The sequence below is a fragment of the Salmo salar genome, chromosome 04 (assembly GCF_965601325.2).
Source record: "Salmo salar chromosome 04, fSalSal1, whole genome shotgun sequence".
Classification (NCBI taxonomy): domain Eukaryota; kingdom Metazoa; phylum Chordata; class Actinopteri; order Salmoniformes; family Salmonidae; genus Salmo; species Salmo salar.
Window position 1 is genome coordinate 11561211 of NC_138294.1, and position 19953 is coordinate 11581163.

At 40.0% G+C, this 19953-nt stretch overlaps 1 protein-coding gene across 2 annotated transcripts in view; it reads left to right on the plus strand.

Moving 5' to 3' along the window:
• The window catches only part of LOC106569656 (uncharacterized), an 83713-nt gene that overhangs the window by 15876 nt on the left and 47884 nt on the right, over positions 1-19953 (plus strand). For both annotated transcript variants that reach the window (XM_082974107.1, XM_082974106.1), the window contains exon 3: positions 1390-1480. In XM_082974107.1, the coding sequence (XP_082830233.1) occupies positions 1390-1480 (91 nt within the window). The remainder of the gene's footprint in view (positions 1-1389; positions 1481-19953) is intronic.

A 19953-nucleotide genomic window follows, 5' to 3' on the forward strand; every position in this document is an offset into this window, starting at 1 on the left:
TGTGGAACGGTTGAGTAACTCAGAGATTATAGAAAGCCTTGATTTATTTTTTTTCCACATTTGTATCCGGGGGAAAAAGGTGACATTGTTGCACTGCTTTTAGGTACACTATAAAAGTTGAATAAGTTATCATGGACTGTTTGGTGATGTTATGGCTGCTGTTTTAAATGGATATATTGTACCTTCACCTTTTAAAGGGCCAATCAGCAGTTGAAACAACAAAGCGTCTGCCAACCTCTGATTTGGTAAAAACAGAAACCTGAGCCTATATTGTTTGTTTACAATGAATGAAGTAAAAAAAATAGCGTATATTATGGGTTCTGATGGGGTTTGACTGTTGAACTAAGCTCATGAGTAAGTGGCTACCTATCATTCATTTAAAAGTAAAAACGTGGATGTAGCAATCACAGATTGTCGCTTTATGGTTTAGGATAGGGTAAAAGAAATATATATATATTTAAGAAAATTGTGCCTAGGATTGAACCCACAATGCTCAGAGCTGTAGCTTGCAGTTTTAGCCCATCCTCACACCCATCCTAATCACCCTGACTCGTCACGAGCTTATTAGATCAGAGGTAGTCAAACCTCTCCTCTTAGACCCCCAGCCGTTCCATGGATTTGAACTATTCCAGAACTAGCATACCTGATTCAACTTGTCAACTAATCATCAAGCCCTTGGTTAGATGAATCAGTGAGCTAGTTCAGGTCTACAGCAAAATTGTGAAATGTCTGGGGGTCTCCAATGAAAGGTTTGAATCCCCCTGTACTAGATGGTAACAGGCACGCACGTTGCCCCTAGTGGACGTTTGGAAATAGCCATGGAAATAAAATGGCTTGCCATCACGTTACTTTACTTTTCCAAAAACGGGTTGGTAGCAAGTAATCCACTAGAGTTTGGGCTCAAAGTAGGACATTTTTATGTAAAAAATATAAAGTAACTTTTTCCAAATGTATTGTCTATCCCCTATGATGTGACATTATCAATGTAGACACATTGGGATTTTGTGTGGAACTTCTGCTTTTTTTATGTGAGTTATCTGTTGCTGGATGAATGACGAAGGAGATGATTGTAAAACAAAACAAAAAAGCACACAAACGCTCCGTCTTTTAATGTATGCAACTCGTCAGGCATCAGAAATTATTTGACTGGAGTGATACTTTTGACACACAAAAACTGATAATGATGTATGTTCTATACGATTTCAGCCATGTTCATGCGATCAGTCTGACTGTACCCTTAGTGTGCATTAAACCAAAACTATACATGCTGAACACGGCATTAAATATCCCTAATTCTGAACCTGTTGTGCTTTATTCTCAACAGACCTGCAGTTGTAGATTCAACATAATGTATTAAACATGTTAACCTGTGAATTCTACTTTTTATAGAACTGTGAAGAGGAAAAGCCACTGAAACAAGTCAGAGATGAGTCGAAACCAGAGGAGGGATTCTCAGGAAGAAACAGGGAAACATCCCAAGGTATTGTCTCCTGTTAAAGTTCTTCATACCAGCTCCATTCATTGGCCTTACACATCATGTCTGCTAAATGACTAAAATGTAAATATTTACCACGACATACTCCTCTTTCAATAACATATGATCTGGTAACACTGTCATAAATGTTTTATTAATTAGCATTTCTAAACTAAAGGTTATAAGTATAGGCTGGTTTACAGTTGGTCTATCGACATGTCTGGAGCCAGTTTTCACAGTGACATAATGAACATTATATTGTCATATGACATTAAACTTGTCCTTGCCGTTATGAAAAAGGTATAAAACACAAAAACTGCTGTATTTTAAAAACGAATTTACGCTGAACAAAAATATAAATGCAACATGTAGTGTGCTGGGGACAATAAAAGGCCACTCGAAAATGTACAGTTGTGTCAAACAACATAATCCCACAGATGTCTCAAGTTTTGAGGGAGCGTGCAATTGGCACACTGACTGCAGCAATGTCCACCAGAGCTGTTGCCAGATAATTTAATGTTCATTTCTCTACCATAAGACGCCTCCAATGTTGTTTCAGAGAATTTGGCAGTCCATCCAACCGGCCTCATAACCACAAACCACGTGTGGGTTTTGTCATGACGTTGCCCTCTCTCTAGGTACAGCGAGCACAGTTGAACCCCCTCCCTCTGCACCAGGCCTTTTCTATGCACCATGTGGTCAGAATGCGGTCGTAAATTCCAAAGGGAATGTCCTGCCTCACAGGCCATAGTTTTGAGACAGAATGGTTTCATAAAGAGACAAAGGAATTCTTCCACCTCACCGGACGGGGGAACCGAATGACATTTATGTTCTGGAGAAGGTATAAAAGATCGGTGAAGAATCCAGCTACGAACTGGTCCACTTGGTACAATTTTATGAAACTCGTGAGAGACAATATTGCCATATTACCATAATAATGTTTATTTGATAGCCTCAGCTATGGGACTTACATCTAAATGGTTGTATAAAATGTATTAATAAGGATAAAGCTATTTGGAATATGTTGAGATGCTATGTACTGATGTTAATGTGAGAGAATTGTATTTCTGTTCAAAGCTGAACTAAGTCATCGGCACGCCCCCAGGGACACAGACAGGACAAGGCGTCATGTGACAGCCTTTTCTAAGTTCAGTATATAAACCCCCACCCAGAATTTCTTTCTTAGACCAGGCCTCCACTCCATTATGAGTTGGCCAATAGGTTTGACCATGCATTCCTCTACTGAGCTTTAACCATACCACATGGTTAAACTTTTAGACTATCGATACCGACAGAATAATAACAAGTCTTTGATATTAATTACTAGTCTGCAGCTAGAAATTCGGTATCATTGAACGCAAAGACCGACGAAACATCCATTCTATAACGACATGAACGAATGTCGCTTTGAAAGATCCATCTAACCGAGAGAGAGAGAACACGGACAAAAACTCTCCAACAGAACCAAACTCTCCAACAAGGATCCGAAGACACACTGAGCATAAATATATACCGATTGCAATTGTTCCCGAATGAGTGAGCGTTCATGTGCAAAGGATTAGCATATCAATTGTTAATATTTATCAACTCTGTTGTGCCTTCTCCGCTGCCCCAACCCCCTTGTTTGGTTAACCTGTTGGGTCTAGGGGGCAGCATTTGCACGTCTGGATAAAAAAAATGTACCCGATTTAATCTGGTTACTAATCCTACCCAGTAACTAGAATATGCATATACTTATTATATATGGATAGAAAACACTCTAAAGTTTCCAAAACTGTTTGAATGGTGTCTGTGAGTATAACAGAACTCATTTGGCAGGCAAAACCCTGAGACATTTTCTGACAGGAAGTGGATACCTGATGTGTTGTATTGACTTTAAACCTATCCCATTGAAAAACACAGGGGTTTAGGAATATTTTGGCACTTCCTATTGCTTCCACTAGATGTCACCAGCCTTTACAAAGTGTTTTGAGTCTTCTGGAGGGAGATCTGACCGAACAAGAGCCATGGAACGGTGATGTCCCATTAGACACCTGGCGCGCTACTTCATGTTGGGTACCCTCGTTCCAATACGTTATAAAAGACTATGCATTCGTCCACCTTGAATATTATTCATGTTCTGGTTAAAAAAGGCCCTAATGATTTATGCTATACAACGTTTGACATGTTTGAACGAACGGAAATATATTTTTTCCCCTCGTTCATGACGAGAAGTCCGGCTGGCTTACATCATGTGCTAACGAGACGGAGATTTTTGGACATAAATGATGAGCTTTTTTGAACAAAACTACATTCGTTATGGACCTGTGATACCTGGAAGTGACATCTGATGAAGAGAATCAAAGGTAATGGATTATTTACATAGTATTTTCGATTTTAGATCTCCCCAACATGACGTCTAGTCTGTATCGCAACGCGTATTTTTCTGGGCACAGTGCTCAGATTATTGCAAAGTGTGATTTCCCAGTAAGGTTATTTTTAAATCTGGCAAGTTGATTGCGTTCAAAAGATGTAAATCTATAATTCTTTAAATGACAATATAATATTTTACCAATGTTTTCTAATTTTAATTATTTAATTTGTGACGCTGACTTGACTGCCGGTTATTGGAGGGAAACGATTTCCTCAACATCAATGCCATAGTAAAACGCTGTTTTTGGATATAAATATCAACTTGATAGAACTAAAAATGCATGCATTGTCTAACATAATGTCCTAGGAGTGTCATCTGATGGAGATTGTAAAAGGTTAGTGTATCATTTTAGCTGGTTTTATGGTTTTGGTGACCCTGTCTTTGACTTGACAAAACATTACACACAACTCTTGTAAATGTACTGTCCTAACATACTCTAAATTTATGCTTTCGCCGTAAAACCTTTTTGAAATCGTAAAACGTGGTTAGATTAAGGAGATGTTTATCTTTCAAATGGTGTAACATAGTTGTATTTTTGAAAAATTTGAATTTTGACATTTATTTGGATTCAAATTTGCCGCTCTTGAAATGCACCTGCTGTTGATGGAGTGCACCACGGGTGGCACGCTAGCGTCCCACCTAGCCCCAAGAGGTTAACAAGCCGCCATGCCGGTTTAGCCCACTAGGGCACATTACTCTACCATTTCTTTGTAATGATACCTATTGTTTTGCATGCTTTCTGTGAATTACTTAGTTTTGTAAATAAATTATTTTAACCCCATATGCGGGACGGACATCCAGCGAAAAATCATATCGCCATTAGCATAACAAAATTTTATTAATAAAAAAAAAAAAAAATGTTTCTAATTATATCGTTTTATAGATACACCTCTCCTGAATCGAACCACGTCGTCCGATTTCAAAAAGGCTTTACAGCAAAAGCAAAACATTAGATTATGTTAGAGGAGTATTTCGTAAAAGTAGCCACATAGCCATTTTCCGACCAACCACATGCATCACAAATAACCAAAAAACAGCTAAATGCAGCACTAACCTTTGACAATCTTCATCAGATGACACACCTAGGACATCATGTTACACAATACATGCATTCTTTGGTTCGATAAAGTTCATATTTATATATAAAAACAGCATTTTACATCGGTGCGTAACGTTGACTAACTATTTTCCCTCAAATGCATCCGATGAAACAGCCCTACAATTTACTAAATTACTATTCGAAAACATTTTTAAAATGTAATATTGTCATTCTAAGATTTATAGATGAATATCTCTTGAAAGCACCTGTAATGCCAGATTTAAAAATAACTTTACTGGGTAATCATACTTTGCGATGAAAGGGGATGCGATACTCTGAAAAATAGGCTAATGTTACAGGTCAGCGCCATCTTGGAACAATCGCATATTACATTTACATTTAAGTCATTTAGCAGACGCTCTTATCCAGAGCGACTTACAAATTGGTGCATTCACCTTATGATATCCAGTGGAACAACCACTTTACAATAGTGCATCTAAATCTTTTAACCTGTTGGGGCTACAGGTTAGCAATGAACCCCGAGTCGGGATTCAAAACATCAAAAATCTAATAATTTCAATTTCTCAAACAATCAACTATTTTACACAATTTAAATGATAAACATCTCCTCAATCTAACCACATTGTTCGATTTTCAAAGAGGCTTTACGGCAAAAGCATAAAGTTAGATTATGTTAGGACAGTACATAGCCACAAAAGTACAAACATCCATTTTCAATTCAAGGTCAGGCGTCATCAAAAGCAGAAACCAGCTAGAATTATGCACTAACTTTTGTCAATCTCCATCAGATGACACTCCTAGGACATTATGTTATACAATACATGCATTTTTTGTTCCATCAAGTTCATATTTATATCCAAAAACAGCATTTTACAGTAGCGTGAAATTCAGATTTTTTTCTTCTCTGAAATGCTTCCGGTGAACATAACAAAATTACTATTCGAAAACATTGGTAAATTATAATATTGTCATTCAAAGAATAATATATTATCATCTCGTAATTGCTACCGAATGGCCAGATCTCAAAATAACTTTACTGGGAAATCACATTTTGCAATAAACGGGGGAGCTATGCTAAGAACAACAGGCTATGCTATACAGTTAGCATCATCTAAAATCGATAATAACATTGTAAATATCCCCTTACCTTTGATTATCTCCATCAGAAGGCAGGCATCCCAGGTCCGGAAGGCATCCCAGGTCCGGAACAAATGTGGTTTCTTTTGACAAAGTTCATAATTTATGTCCAAATAACACCAAGTACTTAGCGTTCATTATGCTCCCACAAAACGTGGTGGGGGGAGTGTAAAATCACGCCGAAAAGCAAAAAAAACCTAGTAAATAATCTATTTATGTTCGTTCAAACATGTCAAATGTTGTTTAGCATTAATCTTTTGGTCCATTTTTAACGTTAAACATCAGTAATATTTTCACACAACCTATCCTATGTCTAGATAAACAATGAAGACAAAACTCACGTTTCTCAGATTTATGCGCAGGCGCAAAAAAATGAAGTGATGACATGTCAACTTCCTTGGATTCTAATTTGCTCTCTGTTTATCATAGACGCTTCAAACAACTTTATAAAGATCGTTGACATCTAGTGGAAGCCGTAGGTGTTGCGAAATGAATCCTTTCTCACTATGGTATCTATAAAACAATGACACTAAATAGTACAGTCACAAAATTCACATTTTTTTTGGATCTATTTTTCACAGGTTTTTGCCTGCAATATGAGTTTTGTTATACTTACAGACACCATTCAAACTGTTTTAGAAAATTCAGAGTGTTTTCTATCCGAATGTGTTAATAATATGCATATCCTAGCTTCTGAGTTGGTGTAAGAGGCAGTTAAAAATGGGCACATATTTTTTTCAAAATGTCTCAATACTGCCCCCGAGCCCCAACGGGGGGGGGGGGTGGGGTTAGAAGGATTACTTTATCCTATCCTAGGTATTCCTTAAAGAGGTGGGGTTTCAGGTGTCTCCGGAAGGTGGTGATTGACTCCGCTGTCCTGGCGTCGTGAGGGAGCTTGTTCCACCATTGGGGTGCCAGAGCAGCGAACAGTTTTGACTGGGCTGAGCGGGAACTCTGCTTCCTCAGAGGTAGGGAGGCAAGCAGGCCAGAGTTGGATGAGCGCAGGTGTTGTTTGGGTGTAGGGCCTGATCAGAGCCTGAAGGTACGGAGGTGCCGTTCCCCTCACAGCTCCGTAGGCAAGCACCATAGTCTTGTAGCGGATGCGAGCTTCAACTGGAAGCCAGTGGAGAGAGCGGAGGAGCGGGGTGTCTGAGAGAACTTGGGAAGGTTGAACACCAGACGGGCTGCGGCGTTCTGGATGAGTTGTAGGGGTTTAATGGCACAGGCAGGGAGCCCAGCCAACAGTGAGTTGCAGTAATCCAGACGGGAGATGACAAGTGCCTGGATTAGGACCTGCGCCGCTTCCTGTGTGAGGCAGGGTCGTACTCTGCGAATGTTGTAGAGCATGAACCTACAGGATCGGGTCACTGCCTTGATGTTAGTAGAGAACGACAGTGTGTTGTCCACGGTCACGCCAAGGTTCTTAGCACTCTGGGAGGAGGACACAATGGAGTTGTCAACCGTGATGGCGAGATCATGGAACGGGCAGTCCTTCCCGGGAGGAAGAGCAGCTCCGTCTTGCCGAGGTTCAGCTTGAGGTGGTGATCCGTCATCCACACTGATATGTCTGCCAGACATGCAGAGATGCGATTCGCCACCTGGTTATCAGAAGGGGGAAAGGAGAAGATGAATTGTGTGTCGTCTGCATAGCAATGATAGGAGAGACCATGTGAGGATATGACAGCGCCAAGTGACTTGGTGTATAGCGAGAATAGGACAGGGCCTAGAACAGAGCCCTGGGGGACACCAGTGGTGAGAGCACGTGGTGCGGAGACAGATTCTCGCCACGCCACCTGGTAGGAGCGACCTGTCAAGTAGGACGCAATCCAAGCGTGGGCCACTGGAGATGCCCAACTCGGAGAGGGTGGAGAGGAGGATCTGATGGTTCACAGTATCAAAGGCAGCAGATAGGCCTAGGAGGATGAGAGCAGAGGAGAGAGAGTTAGCTTTAGCAGTGCGGAGAGCCTCCGTGACACAGAGAAGAGCAGTCTCAGTTGAATGACCAGTCTTGAAACCTGACTGATTTGGATCAAGAAGGTCATTCTGAGAGAGATAGCAGGAGACCTGGCCAAGGACGGCACGTTCAAGAGTTTTGGAGAGAAAAGAAAGAAGGGATACTGGTCTGTAGTTGTTGACATCGGAGGGATCGAGTGTAGGTTTTTTCAGAAGGGGTGCAACTCTCGCTCTCTTGAAGACGGAAGGGACATAGCCAGCATATCACATCTAGTCTTGTATACTATTGTCAATAATCCCTTACTTTTGGTTGTCTTCATCAGAAAGCACTTCCAGGAATCCCAGGTCCACAACAAATGTATTTTCGTTTGAAAAAAGTATTCCTTTATGTTCCAAGAGTTCTTGTTAGCGCGTCTGAAGGCTGATCCAAATGCTCCGAGATTTCGAGAAAATGCATTTTTTTTCCATTTAGGTTCGTTCAAACATGTCAAACGTTGTATAACATAAATCTTCAGGGACTTTTTCAACAAGAGAGCCAATAAGATTCAAGGAGGATGATTGCATTGTCTTTCAAAATGTTTCGAAAGGGGAGGGAAGCCAGGGCCGCCAGCGTCATAATGGTGATGGCCCTCCTCATGTGACCAATTTCAACAGCGTCTCATTCATTCAGTTTTAACAGTAGGAGACTCAAACCACTTTGTAAAGACTGGGGACATCTAGTGGAAGCAATAGGAAGTGCTCAATGAACTATAGCTCACGGTGTGATTAATAGGCAACGTGATGAAGTTGAGTTCGCAATTCAGAATTCCACTTCCTGTTTCGATATGTCTCAGAGTTTTGACTGCCATATGAGTTCTGTTATACTCACAGACACCATTCAAACAGTTTTAGAAACTTTAGGGTGTTTTCTATCCACAAGTATTAATTATATGCATATCCTAGCTTCTGAGTTTGAGTAGTAGGCCGTTTAAAATGGGCACGAATTATTTTCAAAATGCGCTGTGGCGCCCCCTATCCTAGGCGACCGTCAAGAGGTTAAGACAATTGATGTATGGATGACTTAGTGAAGACTGGGTTCGTGCAGATAACAACAATTTACGACATTTGGAATGAGACTGGACGCGAGGTAATAACACATCATTAAAACAAGAAGATAATAGATCAGATCTTATAATAAAATATATAATGTTATAATATCTGACAGTTATATTAGGAAAATTATAACTGTGTAATCTGAATATTTTCCTTGGTGCCTCGACCTCCTAGTTAATTACAGTTACACGATTAATCAGTTACTCGCGTAATAATAATTACAGAGAGTTATTTGATAAACATGTCTTCAAGTTAATGATGCCCAAAGACACGACAGTTTGAACAACCAAATAATTTCTCTCATAAACCATCTCAGGGAAGCTCATCCATGTGAAAATCGTCCTCACCAGGGTCTTGACCTGTCTGCAGTTCGCCGTCGTAATAGACTTCAGTGGGAAAATGCTCACCTTCGATGGCCACAGGCATGCTGGAGAAGTGTGCTCTTCACAGATGAATCCCGGTTTCAACTGCCGGGCAGATGGCAGACAGTGTGTAGGTTTTGTGTGGGAGAACGGCTTGCCAATGTGAACGTTGTGAACAAAATCTGCATGGTGGCGGTCGGGTTATGGTATGGGCAGGCATAAGCTATGGACAACAGAAACCAATGCATTTTATCAATGGCATTTTGAATGCACAGAGATACACTGACGAGATTCTGAGGCCCATTGTCGTGCCATTCATCCGCCACTATCACCTCATGTTTCATCATGATAATGCACGGCCCCATGTCACAAGGATCTGAACACAATTCCTGGAAGCTGAAAATGTCCCCGTTCTTCTATGGCCTTTATACTCACCAGACATGTCAGCCAAAGAGCATGTTTGGGATGGTCTAGATTGACATGTACGACAGTGTGTTCCAGTTCCCACCAATATCCAGTAACTTCGCACAGCCATTGAAGAGGAGTGGGACAACATACCACAGGCCACAATCAATAGCCTGATCAACTCTATGCAAAGGAGATGTGTTGGCTGCATGAGGCAAATGGTTGTCAGGCCAGATACGGACAGGTTTTCTGATTCACACCCCTACCTCTTTTTTAAAGCAGTAAAATCTTTGAAATTGTTGTGTGCTGCATTTATATGTTTGTTTAGTATAATATATGTCAATCTATCAAGCCAGGCAACTAAAAGCAACTTTCTAAACAATGTATTAATTCATTAATAACTTTAAAATGTTTGTATTCATTATTACTGGAATAGAAACTCATGTCATTATTTACAAGGTAATGATGAGCTAATTACAGAAAATAGCTTAGGCTTGGGTTGTATGTGTCTGACGAAATAAAAACAGGGCATTCCACAGGAGAAATGTATTTTGCACTGTCTATTTGCTGTAGCAGTTAGGTAACCATGACAACAGACGTTGCAACAGGGTTAAAGTCTAACGTGTTATTACTCCATGACAAGGAAAATGAGAGTCTGTTGAGTATACAGGCCATGGAAGAATGGGGAAAACGACAGTGTGACGTGAAGGAGGACAGTATGCATATTAGCCTTTACACATAAAATTATATTTTATGAATGTATCAAGAGGATATAAGGAGAATAAAACAAGGACAATAATGGTCTGGGATAAGAAATGTTTTTCCATCATATCATAGGCCTATGCTTCAAACAAGGCTGGTGTTGTTACCTACTTTATATATTTGGCTAAAATAACTTTTTAGCTCTCGCAAGTAGACTAAGAATTTAAATGCAGCATTACATACATCAGTAAACTTCCCTTTGAACATGAGTTCCGAATGATCAGGTTCTCTTTTGCATTCATCATTAACTTAAACAAACTAATGTATTTTATACGCTACATGACCAACAGTATGTGGACACCTGCTCATCCAACATCTCATTCCAAAATCATTGGCATTAATATGGAGTTGTTCCCCGTTTTGCTGCTATAAGAGCCTGCACCCTTCTAGGAAGGCTTTCCACTAGATGTTGGAACATTGCTGCGGGGACCTGCTTCCTTTCAGCCACAAGAGAATTCGTGAGGTCGTGTCCTGATGATGGACGATTAGGCCTGGCACGCGGTTCGCTTTCCAATTCATCCCAAAGGGGTTCGATGGGGTTGACGTCATGGCTCTGTGCAGGCCAGTCAAGTTCAGGCCCGTCAAGTTCTTCCACAAGATCTCGACAAACCATTTCTTTATGGACCTCACTTTGGCACGGGGACATTGTCATCCTGAAGAAGGAAAGGGCCTTCGCAAACTATTGCCACAAAGTTGGAAGCACAGAATCGTCTAGAACGTCATTGTATGCTGTAGTGTTAAGATTTCCCACTACTGGAACTAAGGGGCCTGGCCTGAACCATGAAAACAGCCACAGACTGTTATTCCTCCTCCACCAAACTGTACAGTTGGCACGATGCATTTGGGCAGGTAGCGTTCTCCTGGTATCTGCTAAACCCAGATTCGTCCGTCGGACTGCCAGATGGTGAAGCGTGATTCATCACTCCAGAGAACGTGTTTCCACTGTTCCAGAGTCCAATTCGGCGGCGAGCTTTACACCACTCCAGCCGACACACGGCATTGCACATGGTGATCTTAGGCTTGTGTGCGACTGTTCGGCTATGGAAACCATTTCATTAAGCTCCCGTCGAACAGTTATTGTGCGGACATTGCTACCAGAGGCAGTTTGGAACTCGGTAGTGAGTGGCCTACCACTTCGCGGCTGAGCCATTGTTGCTCCTAGACTTTCCACTTCACAATAGCAGCACTTACAGTTGACCAGGGCAGCTCTAGCGGGGCAGAAATTTGACGAACTGACTTGTTGGAAAGATGACATCCTATGACGTTGCCACATTGAAAGTCACTGAGCTTTCCGGTAAGGTCATTCTACTGCCAATGTATGTCTATGGAGATTGCAAGGCCATGTGCTTGACTTTTTATACCTGTCAGCAATGGGTTTGGCTGAAATAGCCAAATCCACTAATTTGAAGGGGTGTCTAACAAACTTTTTTATATCTAGTGTATTTTGCTCATTTTATCACTATACTGTATTTTAAGAATGAAATGAGCGAGAATATTTTACACGCAAGAATTCACCTGTGTGAAGCGTTGTCTATGTTGCTTGCTTTTCCCATTGCCTCTCCATTCAAACATGAATGGTAATAACACTGATTCACTGCACCTTAATTACATTATTACATTGAGATTAGTTATTCAAATATTCTGCCCATTTACTACGGTAGACATGACATACCCTCTGCTGTTTCACCTCCTGATAAAGTGCTAGAGTAGAACACTGAACTTCAAAGATTGCATCTTAAACGTTGCGTTCATCTGTGTGTTTAGACAACAGTGTTAAGATGAGGAAAAGTATGCCAAATGAATCAGAGGAATGGAAGCACGCATTTAAAGGTGAATTCCGATATAGAGCTGCAAAACCATTGAGATATTTAAAGGAAAATTCCACCACTTTTCATCCTCATATTCATTATCTCCAGCACTATTCCAGTTTCTACACATGTGAAAACGTAATTTCTACAATCTGTAATTAAAAAGAAAGTCGTAAGAAATAGCTGCTCAATGACATCATCCAAAGGGAGCTATTATGAGATCAGATCAGACATGGTAATTTATGAGATCAGATCATAGATGGTAATTTATGAGATCAGATAAACTCAGCAACAAAAGAAACGTCCCTTTTTCAGGACCCTGTCTTTCAAAGATAATTAGTCAAAATCCAAATAACTTCACAGATCTTCATTGTAAAGGGTTTAAACACTGTTTCCCATGCTTGTTCGATGAACCATAAACAATTAATGAATATGCACCTGTGGAACAGTCGTTAAGACACTAACAGCTTACAGACGGTAGGCAATTAAGCTCACAGTTAGGACACTAAAGAGGCCTTTCTACTGACTCTGAAAAACACCAGGGTCCCTGCTCATCTGTGTGAATGTGCCTTAGGCATGCTGCAAGGAGGTATGAGAACTGCAGATGTGGCCAGGCAATAAATTGCAATTGCAATGTACTGTGAGACGCCTAAGACAGCCCTACAGGGTGACAGGACGGACAGCTGATCGTCCTCGCAGTGGCAGACCATGTGTAACAATACCTGCATAGGATCGGTACATCCGAACATCACACCTGCGGGACAGGTACAGGATGGCAACAACAACTGCCCGAGTTACACCTGGAACACACAATCCCTCCATCAGTGCTCAGACTCTCCGCAGTAGGCTGACAGAGGCTGGACTGAGGGCTTGTAGGCCTGTTGTAAGGCAGGTCCTCACCAGACATCACCGGCAACAACGTCGCCTATGGGCACAAACCCACCGTTGCTGGACCAGACAGGACTGGCAAAAAGTGCTCTTCATTGATGAGTCGCGGTTTTGTCTCACCAGGGGTGATGGTTGGATTTGTGTTTATCATCAAAGGAATGAGCATTACACCGAGGTCTGTACTCTGGTGCGGGATTGATTTGGAGGTGGAGGGTCTATCATGGTCTGGGGCGGTGTGTCACAGCATCATCGGACTGAGCTTGTTGTCATTGCAGGCAATCTCAACGCAGTGTGGTACAGGGAACAGTCTGAAGTTTCTAAAACTGTAAAAATAATGTCTGTGGCTATAACAGAACTGGTAATTTATGAGATCAGATCATAGATGTTGATAACCCGAAGAAAATCCGTCCAGAAATTATTTTTTTTCAGCTCCCAGGCTCTTATTTTGTAAAGCTATTGAAAACCCCTATGTCCGTCACCCAAATTGCAATTCATATCGCTTCCACTAGATGTCAACAGTCTATATTCAAGGTTTGAGGCTTGTATTTTGAAAAATTAAGAAGTATTTGCAGTTTCAGTGAGCTGACCACCTGTATCAAATCAGTCTGTCGGCGCGCGAATTTGGCTTTGCTATTGAACGAGGTACTTTCCGTCTAAAATATTTGTTTATTTACATTTTAGATAACCTGAGGATTATATAGACACGTTGTTTGACTTGTTTGGACGAAGTTTACCGGTAGCTTTTTGGACTCATTTGTCTGCATGTTGAACGGGTCGATTTCTGAAATCAATGGCGCCAACTAAACTGACTATTTGGGATATAAAGAAGGGCTTTATCAAACAAAAAAACATTAATTGTATAGCTGGGACCCTTGGGATTGCAAACAGAGGAATATCTTCAAAAGTAAGTGATTTATTTTATCGCTATTTGTGATTTTGTGTCACCTGTGCTGGTTTGGAAAATATGTTGGTGTGGGGCGCTGTCCTCAGACCTCAGACAATCGAATGCTATGCTTTCGCCGTAAATTATTTTTGAAATCTGACAACGCAGTTAGATTACCAAGATTCTAAGCTTTTGAATGATGTAACACACTTGTATTTTCATGAATGTTTAATATTAAAAAAATATATTTTGAATTTGGCACTCTGCAATTCACCGGATGTTGTCGCGGTCCACCCATCCATAAGGTATCCCTAAGGGGTGCAGCTGGTGGCCACACCAGATACTGACTGTTACTTTTGATTTTGACCCCCCTTTTGTTCAGGGACACATTATTTCATTTCTGTTAGTCACATGTCTGTGGAACTTGTTCAGTTTATGTCTCAGTTGTTGAATCTTGTTATGTTCATACAAATTTTTACACATGGCCTTCATTATATTATTCTATGATAATTTGGTGAAGAATGCAAATTCCTATGAGAAATGATAAGTCCTAGGTGGACACAACCTTGCATGATGGTAAAGGGCCAAAGACCACACCCTCTCATGCAATGCCATGCCAATTGACCACATGGTGGCGCTAAGAAAAAAAATAGCATGTACCATCATCATTGCTATCTGGTGGCAAACACCTTTAAAGTGGTTGACTTGTTAAGTAAAACACTATTCAATGCTGGTCCTCAATGCTCAAATCAAATAACGCATGTGATGAAGTGGATATGCATATAAAACGTTGTACATGTAAGTGTAGCCTACATGTCTATGTAATATAGCCTATAGTAGTGCTGATTATTTATATTGCAGTGGCAGTAGCCTATGTGTCATCTGCAAGGAGTCCAACGAAGATCCACATTAAACAATTTTGACTGCACTTCTCAACACATTGAAACAATAAATGTAATTGTACATTTCAAAAGGGGTAGAAAAACTCATCTGAGATTCAAATCCTCTGCAACAATTGGAGCTAGTGTAACCAATGTGAAATGGCTAGTTAGTTAGCAGTGGTGCGCGCTAATAGCGTTTCAATCGGTGACGTCACTCGCTCAGAGACCTGAAGTGGTTGTTCCCCTTGAGTTGCAAGGGCCGCGGCTTTTGTGGCGCGATGGGTAACGATGCTTCGTGGGTGTCAGTTGTTGATGTGTGCAAGGGTCCCTGGTTCGAGCACTGTTACACTAGGCTCTCTACACAGATAATTATTTAACCAGTCAGTCAAAGACACGTGATCTAGTGGCGGCAGGTAACCTAGTGATTAGACCGTTGGGCCAGATACCGAAAGGTTGCTAATTCGAATCTAAAAATGTGTTGTTCTGAACCTGAGCAAGGCATTTAACCCACTGTTCCCCGGGTGCCGAAGGCGTGGATGTCGATTAAGGCAGCCCTCCGCACCTCTCTGATTCAGAGGGGTTGGGTTAAATGCAGAAGACACAATTCAGTTGAATGTATTCAGTTGTACAACTGACTACAACCCACTTTCCCTTTCCCTAGTTGCTTTGATTATCAGAACGTGTGGTTGGACAAGGACGCTTTCATGAAAAAAGTGTTGGATCACGTTCAACTACGTCAACAATTAATAACTGGCTGATACGGAATTTGAACCAGATATACTCATGGCCATCTGTGCAGGTTAGCATAGGGCTAAGTCTGCCAGGTTATCTGATGGGAACAGCTAACATATATAGCGTTTAATCACGTGTAACTACGTCAACAATTTCAATTGGCTGATTTGCATTTTGAGACAGAATTAGTTTAAACGTATTATATTCGCCATTTAGAATGTTGTTAAAGTGCTAACGTTAGTCCTCTGGCACCAAATGGCTGATCTGCAGGACAGTTAGAAAGTGGGACCTATGAACCAATGTCTCTCAACGCAATATGTTTGAGATACTATTGAGATACTACGCCGATACTATGGATCAATAAACATTATTGGACTTGGAACAAATGCATATAAATCCGACACGGTTATTCATATTGTAACAAAATGTAAGGCATGTTCCCAACACTGTCAAGACTCAGCATATATGCAAATACATTCAGATCAGATACACGGTGGAGCTATAACTGGTACATATTTATATCTCATATATGTGCGTCCATAGATGCAATACCAAATTTGGTGCCAATCGGTCCAGCGGTTCTGGAGAAGATGTTTAAAGTATTCAACATAATTTAAAATGGTCCATAAATACATTAAACCCATATTGCATGATCTGTTCAATGTTGAGTTCTGATATTTGGCAAGCATGGTAAGGAGTACAGAAGTATCTCATCCTAGGGAAATTTGTCCAAAATATCCTGATGGTGGCACTATGGGGCCAAAGCTTGAACTCCGGCATGCCTGCTTGCAGCTATGTTTGGGTCAAAGACGTATAAGGTTTTCAAAGTAGCAAAAAAGTTAAACAGCAATTACAATTTCCTAATAGGCTTTTTTATGTTCAATGGAGTGTCACCTATGCCCTAACTGTATATTAGTTATGTTCAAAAATAAAGCCAATAATTAATTAATTAAAATGATTCATATGAATGTACTCTAGTAAAATGAAATTCAGTATAACACTAAGTGTTTTTTCAACAAACATGCTTAGACTGGCAGAAATATAACTACCCCAAAAAATATGACATTTCATTTTGAATACCACATTTGATGTGTCACAGGTACAACTTAACATTTTCAAAAACGTCCTCCCTTACACTGAAAAAAAATCGATGAAAATATCTTTCACTTCATCCTTTGAGATTTGTTTTTGTCTTTCTGAGTCAACAAAACAAAGTTATTGTATTTTAATGTAATATACTGGTGTTATACTGTATGACAATATTTTGTTACCCTGAATGACACATATCACTACTGCCCACAAATATTGATCAAATGTGATTCCTTCAGCAATAGTAATAATGATCCTATGAACTATTATTCGTAGCAGCAATAGTATTTTTCTTTTAGCAATTTTTAAGTTAAAAAACTGTATAAAAAAACAGTGGAGTTTAGGAAGCAAGTGGTTACTCCAGATGGTTGCTCCAGCTCTGGAGGTGCAGGTTCATGTTGTATTTGTACAAGTTGTTCAGGAGGCTGCTCAAAAGTTTCCTTCAGTGGATACTGGAGTTAAGTTCATGTCCACATTCATTTGTTAGATTTTTTTCACTGCACCTCTCTTTTTATCAGCATCAGATTGTGTCATTGTATGGATCGGTGGATGATCAGGATTTGTCACAGTTTCTGTTTATTTTTGGGTGTGTTTCCTTAGGTTACCGCTGGAGGGCACCCTTACCGGTTTCTAGTTCCCAGGTTATTTTTTTTATTTTTAATGTCACCTTTATTTAACCAGGTAGGCCAGTTGAGAACAAGTTCTCCTTTACAACTGCGACCTGGCCAAGATAAAGCAAAACAGTGTGACAAAAACAACAACACAGAGTTACACATGGAATAAACAAACGTACAGTCAATAACACAATAGAAAATCTGTATACAGTGTGTGCAAATGAAGTAAGGAGGTAAGGCAATAAATAGGCCATAGTGGCAAAGTAATTACAATTTAACAATTAACACTGGAGTGATATATGTGCAGATGAGGATGTGCAAGTATAAATACTGGTGTCCAAAAGAGCAGAAAAAAACAAATATGGGGATGAGGTATGTAGTTGGTGGGCTATTTACAGATGGGCTGTGTACAGCTGCAGCGATAGGTAAGCTGCTCTGACAGCCGATGCTTGAAGCTTGCTGTGTTCCTCTGCGACTGGGTTCGAGTTCGTATAAGCATCAGTGTAACAGGATTGACATCCTTCTTACTTCTCTGATAGCTAAAAAACATTTTTTTTTTTTTATAGTTATGACACTGGCACAGAATAGGATTCGCATCCATTAAATGTTATTAGTAGTCTATTAATAGTAGGCTATACAATGATAACACTTAATCAAAGTTTAAAAGTTAAATCAACTCCCTCTCCCTTTCTCTCTGAACATGTTTTGTTACTATTTCATTGCTAATGTTAATAATAATCACTTTACTATAATTTGAGCCTGCGGCAACACTGTACGTTGCATTTAGTTGTATTATTTAACGATTATTACATGATAGTTAATGTTGTAGTTATGCATTGTTACACTGTAACTGGTACATTTCTATTCAATGCAGGTACACAAATGCAATTTCAAGATACCTACGCAAAATAGGTACATAAAAAGCCCATCAAACTACTTCATTTCAAACTTGTACAGTCTCAATTTTTCATAAAGTTCCCCAAATGTGAAGCATCTATTAACTAATAGAATTTATAATCCATTTGTAATGCATAATTGTGTGTGTGTGTAATATTATGTTAACTAATATAATCCATTAGTTATACGTTAACTGCAGTTCAGTAAAACATGAACTACAGTGTAATAGTGCAACATAATGTTAAGTGTTATCCACCCAGCTTTATATCCTATTATATCCTATTCTGTTGCTGATAGTAGCATGAAACCAGGAAAACAATACATTCCTTTTCTTCTGGCTAGTCTTTCCTCCCTAGCAACTGGATCTACGTTAATCTTTTGTCTGTGCCGTGCAGCCCTCTCCTTATTAGACAATGGCATCTACAGTATAAATATAACGTGCCTTGAAATACCTTAAAATGCCATAAAATAGTTTAAAATTATAATATTGTTACTGTGCAGAGGAATTATCGCAACATTCTTTTAATTTATATAAAGTTGCTCCAAAATATATTGGCATCCTTGCACTTTTCTTAAATAATTCCCCATTTCTTCTGAAATAAGTTGAAATTGAAAATAACTTTTGGTATCCATATTGGATTTTAAACATTGCAGAACAATTTGTTCTTGTGTTCTATTTTTTTTGTTGCTCGTTTCTTTCCATATCAAAAGGATTTGAACTAGTTATCAAATGACTGAAGTAATCATAATGGATGTGTCAGCATGGGATGTAAAGGTACATTATCTTTGACTACTATTCTACTTTTCCTCCTGTTAAAGAGGATAGAAATCCTCATTTCATGATTTTCAATTTGAGCGTAATTATTTCTATATAGTCTAAACTTTCTCACACTGAACTTCTAACTCCAGTGGGATGGGTGTGACTTCTTGACAATGATCACAATGGCTCCAACATACAGCGCTCCTGGAGCAATTAGGATGAAGTGCCTTGTTCAAGGGCACAACATATTTTTCACCTTGTCCACTCCGGTATTCAAACCTGCAACCTTTTGGTTACTGGCCCAGCACTGTATCCTCAAGGCTACCTGCCTCTACCTTACCCCTACCTACAGTGCCCTCTGTTAATATTGAGACTACCTGTTGTTACCTTACCCCTACCTACAGTACCCTCTGTTAATATTGAGACTAGCTGTTGTTACCTTACCCCTACCTACAGTACCCTCTGTTAATATTGAGGCTACCTGCCTCTACCTTACCCCTACCTACAGTACCCTCTGTTAATATTGAGGCTACCTGTTGTTACCTTACCCCTACCTACAGTACCCTCTGTTAATATTGAGGAAACTCAAATTAACTTTGAGCGCTGTAATTAAAATTTTTACATTGCAAACAGTAACAATTCTTTTTAATGCCAAGAAAGGTAGCGGATCCAAACAAATAGGTTCTGGAATCCATCAGTCCAAAACAGAGGTGCTGTTCCTGTTTCTGCAGGATCCAGCTCAA